At 43.5% G+C, this 9119-nt stretch overlaps 1 protein-coding gene across 4 annotated transcripts in view; it reads left to right on the top strand.

The window, feature by feature from the left end:
• Window positions 1-6222: 6222 nt before the first annotated feature.
• jph2 (junctophilin 2) overlaps window positions 6223-9119 on the top strand; it is an 88399-nt gene continuing 85502 nt past the window's right edge. For all 4 annotated transcript variants that reach the window (XR_005187144.1, XM_037684648.1, XM_037684646.1 and 1 more), the window contains exon 1: window positions 6223-6894. Coding sequence is in view for 3 of the 4 variants with exons in the window: in XM_037684648.1 (XP_037540576.1) it covers window positions 6516-6894 (379 nt within the window). In the remaining variant the exon portion in view is untranslated. The remainder of the gene's footprint in view (window positions 6895-9119) is intronic.

The raw sequence follows: 9119 nt of genomic DNA, 5'->3' as shown, positions 1-9119 counted from the left end.
TTTTTTTTTTTTTTTTTAATAAGGGGCGGATATAAGAAGTGTTTTTCTTCTTTCTGCACTCTTTTCATTCAATGTTTTCTTTTTGATGAATTTGTTTTGTTCATTTCATTTCTTTTAAATGAATGAATAAATTAATAAAATAAAAAATTAAATGGCTTTAAACATCTGCTAAGTTCATGGCATAAACCAACACAAACATGTTCTTCTTTTTAGAATTTTACATCGGTTTATAATGTAACAGTTTTTGTTTAGTTTTTTTTAAATATAATTTTCTTGTAATTTTCAAATCATATGTTTTTTTATGATTGTCTACTGTTGTACTGATAAATATCTCCTGGAGGGTAAACTAGATCTTGGCTGCAAGTATCAAGCTGAGAAATCCTTCGTTTTCTACAACTGATAGCGGTTGGTTATTAATCATGATGAAGTTTAACAACTTCTCTGTAAACATTTGAGCTTCGTGGCTTCAGTGGTGTGTTGTTCTTGTTCAGTCTGGGGCGGGCGGTCTGATTTCGGTCAGCCGCGCTCAGTCTGTCCCTCCTCAGAGACGGGCAGACTGAGCGGGGCAGACTGGGCTCGGCTGGCCGGGATCGGGCTGCCTGCTACGGGTTCAGCAAGAGTAGTTCAAACTAGTTCAAACCATCTCAGTGTGTCCTCTTTAACTGTATCTCCCAGTTGTTCAACGTGTGCTGTACCTCTGATGATCTCATTCTTAACCTTATCCATCCTTGTCTCTCCTAAGGAGAACCTCAGCATCTTCATTTCTGCCACTTCCAGTTCTTTCTCCTGTCTTTTTGTCCATGTCTCTGTCTACAACATACAACCTAGCTGGTCTCACCACTGTCTTGTAAACTTTTCCTTTGACATTTACTGACACACTTTTGTCACAAATCACTCCTGAAACTTTTCTCCATCCACTCCATCCTGCCTGGACTCTCTTTTTCACCTCTTTACCACACTCCCCATTTTCCTGGACAGTGGAGTCCAAGTACTTGAAGTTCTGCACCTTTGTGACCTCTGCTCCTTGTTTTCTCACTGTTCCACCTCCTCCCTCTCATTTACACACATGTACTCTGTCTTACTACGGCTGACTTTCATTCTTCTTCTTTCAAGTGCATACCTCCACGTCTCCAAGTTCTCTTCCATCTGTTCCCTGTTCTCACCAAAGATCACAATGTCATCTGCAAACATCATAGTCCACGGAGATTCCTGCCTGACCTCTGTTAGTCAGTCCAACACCAGTGCAAACAAAAAGGGTCTCAGAGCTGATCCTTGATGCACTCCCACCTCCACTTTGAAGCTATCTGTCACTCCTACAGCACATCTCACCACTGTTCTGCTGTCCTCATACATGTCTTCTTTTTTTTCATTCATTCAACCTTTATTAATACAGGCCGGTCTCATTGAGCCATGAGGACTCATTCACATGGGGTCACCACAGTGAGTGAACTCGCATTAAATAATAAACTATGATGCTGTGCAGCTAGAAGGATTTTTACTGAACTTTTTTAGTTTAAGACATTTGTTATGATGTGTAACCATGGCAACAAAGCAGTTTTCTACAACCAACAGCAGCTGATTAACATCTCAAAAGCTCAAATAATATCTCAACTACAGCCCCAAATCTCAAATGAGTTGAAAGGATGTTCTGTGGATGCATTCTCATCTACCTGCCAGCTGTGCCTGACCACTGAGATCCTGGAACTAGCAGGAAACACGGCTCATGACAGCAGAAGGACAGGATCGTCCCTCGGCACCTACAGTTGGCTGTCCGCAGCAACAAGGAGTTCGGCAGACTGCTGGGAGGAGTGGCCATCACTCTGGGAGGAGTTCTGCCCGACATTCGGGTGGTCCTACAGCCCAGGGGAACCGAGAGACCAGCTGAGTCTGGGTGGACGGATCGGACGGCATCTGCAGCCAGTTACTTAGGATCCACTGTGGGATGGACCTTTACAAGAGATCCTTCCTGTCTACAGCATCAGCATCTATAACATCTCTTAATGAAATGAGGATAACGAGTTACAACAACAAATAATTTCCCTCTGGGATTAATAAAGTATTTTTGAATTGAATTTGAATTAAACACAAGAACATATTTGCCTTAATTTTTGCCTTGCCTTTGTCCTGTACCAGTCTAACATACTTCTCTGCCACTCCAGATTTCCTCATACAACACCACACCTCCTCCCTCGGCACCCTGTCAGATGCTTTTTCTAAATCCACAAAGACACAATGGAGTTCTTTCTGACCCTCTCTGTACTTTTCCATCAGCATTCTCAAAGCAAAGATGGCATCTGTGGTGCTCTTTCTTGGCATGAAACCATACTGCTGCTCACAGATAGTCACCTCTCATCTAAATCTAGCTTCCAAAACTCTCTCCCAGATCTTCCATGAGTGACTCATCAACTTAATTCTACTGTAGTTGCTACAACTCTGTACATCACCCTTGTTCTTAAAAATGGGCACCAGTACACTTCTTCTCCATTCCTCAGGTATTTTCTCACCCTCAAATATGCCATTTAACATTTGAGTCAAAAACCTCACTGTCATCTCTCCAAGATATTTCCAAACCTCCACTAGTATGTGATCAGGTCCTACTGCCTTCCCCTTCTTCATTATTTTCAGAGCTCTCCGGACTTCACCCTTACTAATCTTTCCCACTTCCTTGTCCACAGTTTTTATGACCTCTACTCTTTTTTTTCTTTCATTCTCTTCATTCATTAGCTCCTCAAAGTATTCCTTCCATCTTCCAGTCACACTTTCCTCACTTGTTAGAATATTACCATGTCTAACCTGCTGCACATCCTTTCCAGCCTGATCCCTCTGTCTCACCAATCGGTACACGTCCTCCTTGCCCTCTTTAGTGTCCAGCCTCCCATACAACTCATCGTACGCCCTCTGCTTTGCCTTAGCTACCTCCCTCTTTGCTCTACATTGCATCTCCTTATATTCCTGTCTCCTCTCTTCAGTCCTCTCACTTTCATATTTCTTCTTGGCTAACCTCTTTCTTTGAACGGCATCCTGCACTTCACTCTTCCACCACCAGGTTTCCTTATTTTCCATTCTATGTCCAGATGACACACCAAGTATCTTCCTACCTGTCTCTCTAATTACTGTTGCTGTGGTAACCCAGTCATCTGGAAGCTCTTTCTTACCATCCAGAGCCTTCAACAGCTCCTCTCTGAATTTCTCACAACATTCTTCCTTCTTCAGCTTCCACCATTTGGTCTTCTTCTCTGATTTTACTATTTTTCTCTTCTTCACAACAACAGTCATTATACACACAACCATCCGATGCTGTCTGGCCACAACCTTAAAGTCTCCAATCTCCCTCAGGTTTCCTCTTTTACACATAATGTAATCGACCTGCGTACTCCTTCCTCCACTCTTATAGGTCACTCTATGGTCCTCCCTCTTTTAGAAATAGTTATTGACTATAGCCATTTCCATTCTCTTGGCAAAATCCACCACCATCTGTCCTTCTTGGTTCCTTTCCTTGACACCAAACCTACCCATCACTTCCTCATTCTCTGTTTCCTTCACCAACATGTCCATTCAGGTCTGCTCCCATCACCACTCTCTCCTCCCTGGGAATACTCTCCATCACTTCATTCAGATCCTCCCAAAATGTATTTTTCTCCTCCACATCACATCCAACCTGTGGAGCATAACCACTGACAACATTTAGCATCAGACCTTCTATTTCTACCTTCAGACACATCACCCTATCTGACACTCTTTTCACCTCTACTACATTTTTTGCCCACTCCTCCTTCAGGACCACCCCTACTCCATTTCTCTTTCTATTCACACCAGGGTAAAACAGTTTGAACCCTGCTCCAATGCTACAAGCCTTGATGCCCTTTCACTTGGTCTCTTGGACACACAAAACATCTACCTTCCTTCTCTGCATCATGTCAGCCAGCTCTCTACCTTTGCCTGTCATTGTTCCCACATTTAGAGTTTCAACCCTCAGTTCTTGACTTTCTTCTTCTCCCTCTGTTTCCTGACACGTTTCCCTCCTCATGGTCTTCGTACACATCTATGTATATATGTAGCGTCTCCTGAAATCTGACCTTGCAAATAACATACCTGTTATTAACATACCTGTTAAAAATCTTCTCCTTCCATCGAGCATGGTTCTTCTGGGTAAACTACAGTAGTGAGAGAGATTTTCTCCAACAGTAACGCACTTATTTTTAAGTTTCCAGCTCACAACACTCATAGACGGATACAGGGTATTTCCAGTTACACCTTTTCGCTCAGCGACAGTGGACAACATAGCTGTTCTGTTAAGGACTCAAGGGTTTATTCCAAAACATTAGTGATCAAATGGCATCATGAAGACAAAGGAACATACCAGAAAAGTCGGGGATAGTTGCTGGTTGGTGTTGGCTAAAGAGTTATACTGTAAATACTTTTTGAATATACTTTATATTTGGAACATTTTTTTGTAGTTACTAAATCTTTCCAGCAGGGGGCAAAAATTAGTGCTGGATTCAACAAACATGAACAGGAATGATGGGACAAGATCTAGCAGCTAGTTGAAAACACCGCCCTTCATGTTAAAGATCTGCTCTGTGTGGAGATAATAATCTGATGGATGGATGATGCAACATCACAGCAGAAGTTTGTTGTTTTGTCCCTAAAACATAAATCGTGTTGGGATGCCTTTAGAAGTTATCACATTTACTGGCTGATGAATCATCTGTTGCGTTGACAGTCTCCTCCATAAGATTTTTGGATGGAACCACTTCATTGCACTTTCAGCTAGTCATATAGCAAAATGTTCACCTTATTTGGGACTTTGTGGTTATGACTTTTTAGTTTTTGTAACTTTTACACTACAGGCTCTGTCTCCTTGAAGTGAATGATAAACTCTTCAAAACCTTTAAAAACTGCCTTTTAGCTGATGTTTTGTTCACTTTTGTTTATGCTACTGGTTTTAGCTTTTAATAATTGCTTTGCTAATTTTAGCTATCTGCTTTTGTTTAGCTTTTAACTTTAGTAAATTTTAGTTTTAGCTTTTGTTTAGCTCCTTTTAACTTTAGGTTATTTTGCTGGTTTTAGGTTTTAGAATTTTTTTTTTTTTTTTTTTTCCTTTGGCTGCTCCCTTCTTCAGGGGTCCACAGTGAGTGAACTCGCATTAAAATTTGACAAAATGTTTTACGCCGGAGGTCCTTCTTGACCCAACCACAGATCACTGAGCTACCACAGCCCTCTGTGTGGAGCAGAGGGCTACCATCCCAAGGTGCCTGGCTTTTAGCTACTAATTTACTAAATCTAGGGTTTAGCTATTGTTTGGCTGTTTTTACCATTTAGGTACGGGCAACCTGTCAATTGTAGCCTGCCTTTTGCACACTGAGTCAGGAGATAGGCACCAGCTCCCAGCAAGTAGGAAAAGAAAACGAATGGATGGATGGATGGATGGATGGATGGATGGATGGATGGATGGATGGATGGATGGATGGATGGATGGATGGATGGATGGATGGATGGATGGATGGATGGACGGACATTTTAGGTACTATTTTTCTGGGTTTAGCTTTTAGCTAAAGGTATTCAGCAGAGGATTCAGCAGAGGTGTTCAGCAGAGGTGTTCAGCAGAGGATTCTGCAGAGGATTCAGCAGAGGTGTTCAGCAGAGGTGTTAAGCAGAGGTGTTCAGCAGAGGATTCAGCAGAGGTGTTAAGCAGAGGATTCAGCAGAGGTGTTCAGCAGAGGATTCAGCAGAGGTGTTAAGCAGAGTATTCAGCAGAGGTGTTCAGCAGAGTATTCAGCAGAGGATTCAGCAGAGGTGTTCAGCAGAGGTGTTAAGCAGAGGTGTTCAGCAGAGGTGTTAAGCAGAGGTGTTCAGCAGAGGATTCAGCAGAGGTGTTCAGCAGAGGATTCAGCAGAGGTGTTCAGCAGAGGTGTTCAGCAGCTTGCATTCACACTGTGTTTTCAGTGGAGGTGGTCTGCTCTGGTTTTCATTTGATTTCATCAGCAGGTTACAAATAGAATATTGTGTTTGTCTTGGGCAGGTGGACTCCTGGTGTGTTTGATCAGGGTCAGACCTCCAGAGCAGATCCTGTAGGGGGGGCAGCTTCTTCAGCCCAGGAGGGGCTCCTTACAGGCAGCGCAGTGAGGATTGGGCTGTATTTTTGGAAGTGTCTGTGTGCGCGCGCGCGTGTACTTGTCGCCTTGTTAGGTGTGTTGAAGGTTTTCCAACAGGAAGGACCGTCATTTGAGAGCTGGGTGGCAGAGGGGACAGGGGGACAGGGGCGTTTGTCTCGTGCCACCTGGAAAGCCATGTAAGACCTGCGGCTTTTCACATCAGCCCAACTGGTTCTGCATCAACTGGTTTTTATTTGTACCAAGTTGAAGCCTGGATACAGTGGTCTGAGCACGGAACACGCAGAAAGTTCAGCACCTGGGTGGGCTCTCCGGTCCGTTTGGATGCAGGTGGACCTGAGGTCAGAGAGCAGCTCGGTGCTTTAACTGGTTTAACTGGTGAGGTTGGGGCAGCGCTGCGTTATGAGCGGGGGTCGCTTCGAGTTTGATGACGGGGGAGCTTACTGTGGAGGATGGGAGGGGGGCAAAGCCCACGGCCACGGCATCTGCACCGGCCCCAAGGGCCAGGGCGAGTACTCGGGCTCCTGGAACTACGGCTTCGAGGTGGTGGGGGTCTACACGTGGCCCAGCGGCAACACCTACGAGGGCTACTGGGCGCAGGGGAAGCGCCACGGGCTGGGGGTGGAAACCAAAGGACACTGGACTTACAGGGGGGAATGGACCCACGGCTTCAAAGGGAGGTACGGGGTCCGGGTCAGCGTGGGCAGCGGAGCCAAGTACGAGGGCACGTGGAACAACGGCCTGCAGGACGGGTACGGCACAGAGACGTACGCGGATGGAGGTGAGCGCCCTAAAATACCAAGGGAGGGGTACGAACACCAGGAGCTGTTTGTCTTTCGTGGTTCTACAAATTACATTAAATCACTGCTCTATTTTCATCTTGGGGAAATACTGGAAATCTATATTTGAGAAAATCCTATAAATGGTGATTTTATTCTATATTTAAAGGCCTAGCGTTCCTTGCAGGGATGCATATCGCCCGACGAGCGAGCGACAGCTGTTTGTGCCAGATGTGCTGAGGGGGACTCTCAGCTACCACCACACCATCTCTCCGTTCATTGAGTTCTAGTCATGTGTGTTTTCTAAGGTCAGCTGGTTGTCTGGGCCAGCTTGGGTCTAAAGTTAACCACTTCTAGACATAAATGTAATATTTTATGAAAGCTTAATTAATAACGGATTGTGGGTTTATGAGATATTTTGCTAACAGAGATGACTATTAGTTAATTGCAAAATTTTAAACAAAGATTTTGTGTGATATGATGATGCATGTTGGGAATGACTGTAACAATTCAAATTCAAAAATACTTTATTAATCCCAGAGGGAAATTAAATGTTGTTGTAGCTCATTTTCCTTGTTTCATAAAAGAGTTGTTCTAGATGTTGATGGTTGTGGGCGGGAAGGATCTCTTGTGATGGTCCGTCTTATAGTAGATCTGAAGAAACTGGCCACAGATGTTGATCCGTTTACTTGCACTTGGTTGGCCTCCTGGGCTTCAGGATCACCTGAATGTTGGGCAGAACTCCTCCCAGGGCAATGGCCACTCCTCCCAGCAGCTTGTTGAGCTCCTCGTCGCTGCAGACAGCCAACTGTAGGTGCCGAGGGACGATCCCATCCTTCTGCTGTCATGAGCCATGTTTCCTGCTAGTTCCAGGATCTCAGTGGTCAGGCACTTGAGCACAGCTGGCAGGTAGATGAGAATGCGTCCACAGAACATCCTTTTCAACTCATTTGAGATTTAGGGCTGTAGATGAGATATTACTTGAACTTTTGAGATGTTAATCAGCTGCTGTTGGTTGTAGAAACTGCCTTGTTGCCATGGTTACGCATCATAACAAATGTCCAAAACTAAAAAAGTTTCAGTAAAAATCCTTCCAGCTGCACAGCATCCGATACCAGAGGAAACAATCATCCAAAAAATGTGATTTACATCCAGAAAAAGAGGAATTAAAGTTTCCGAAAGCAAAATCTCAGAATGAAAGTAACAGAGCTGCTCCAACATGCAGACACCTGGAGCAATTGCGCCGCTGAGCTAACACTGGCTGAGCTGTTTTTGTTTGTTCAGAGTTGGAGTGGCCATCTTCATTAACTCCAAAAAATGTTATCATTGTTGATGTATATTCAATAATTATTCTTAGCATGTTTTATTGAACTCTGTCTTTTGGTTAATGAGATATTTTGTTAACAGACAAACACACCAACACACACAGACACGAGCAATAAAGTTATGACCTGCCTTTTCTTTTTTCACAAGTGATTAAAGGAGAAGAAAGAATCTCAATAATCTGAAAACTGAATCAAATAGACATAAATGAACAGGCAGTAAATACACTCTTTTACCACTTGATAATTAATAAAACGGGAGAAATATGGATTCATTATTTATGTGTTTATCCCTTGGCAGCTGATAATATTTTATTTTTAGTGTTTGTGTGGGTTTGTCTCATGAAAGAAGATGGATTTTGATTAAACTTTCAAAAAGTATTCGCTGGTGAAGATTCTCAGTCATCCAGGTTTTTAAATTTTTTTTAAATCTTTTATTATTATTATTATTATTCAGTGAATATAATTCTACAAGTAATTTAAACTTTTGGAGTCAACCAGGTTCATGATGTCCGCCTGCTAATGGACGGGTCCCACCCAGATTGGTTGACCCAAGGCCCATGAAGACCTCCAGAAAGGGGCAATCCCATCCAAGTCATGGTCAATCACCTGTGCAAGCTCCTATCAGGCATCACATGGTCAGTACATGGTCAGTACATGGTCAGTATATGGTCAGTACATGGTCACATGATCATTACATGGTCACATGGTCAGTACATGGTCAAATCTTGATCACATGGTCAGTACATGGTCAAATCTTGATCACATGGTCAGTACATGGTCACATGGTCAGTACATGGTCAATTCTTGATCACATGGTCAGTACATGGTCACATGGTCAGTACATGGTCACATGGTTGTAGTGGACTAAGCCTACGTCGAAACCCAGTCTAAGGTCAAAACTC

This window comes from Nematolebias whitei, chromosome 11 (genome assembly GCF_014905685.2).
Source record: "Nematolebias whitei isolate Nwh7 chromosome 11, NemWhi1, whole genome shotgun sequence".
NCBI lineage: Eukaryota > Metazoa > Chordata > Actinopteri > Cyprinodontiformes > Rivulidae > Nematolebias > Nematolebias whitei.
This window is presented reverse-complemented; position numbering and strand designations above follow the sequence as displayed.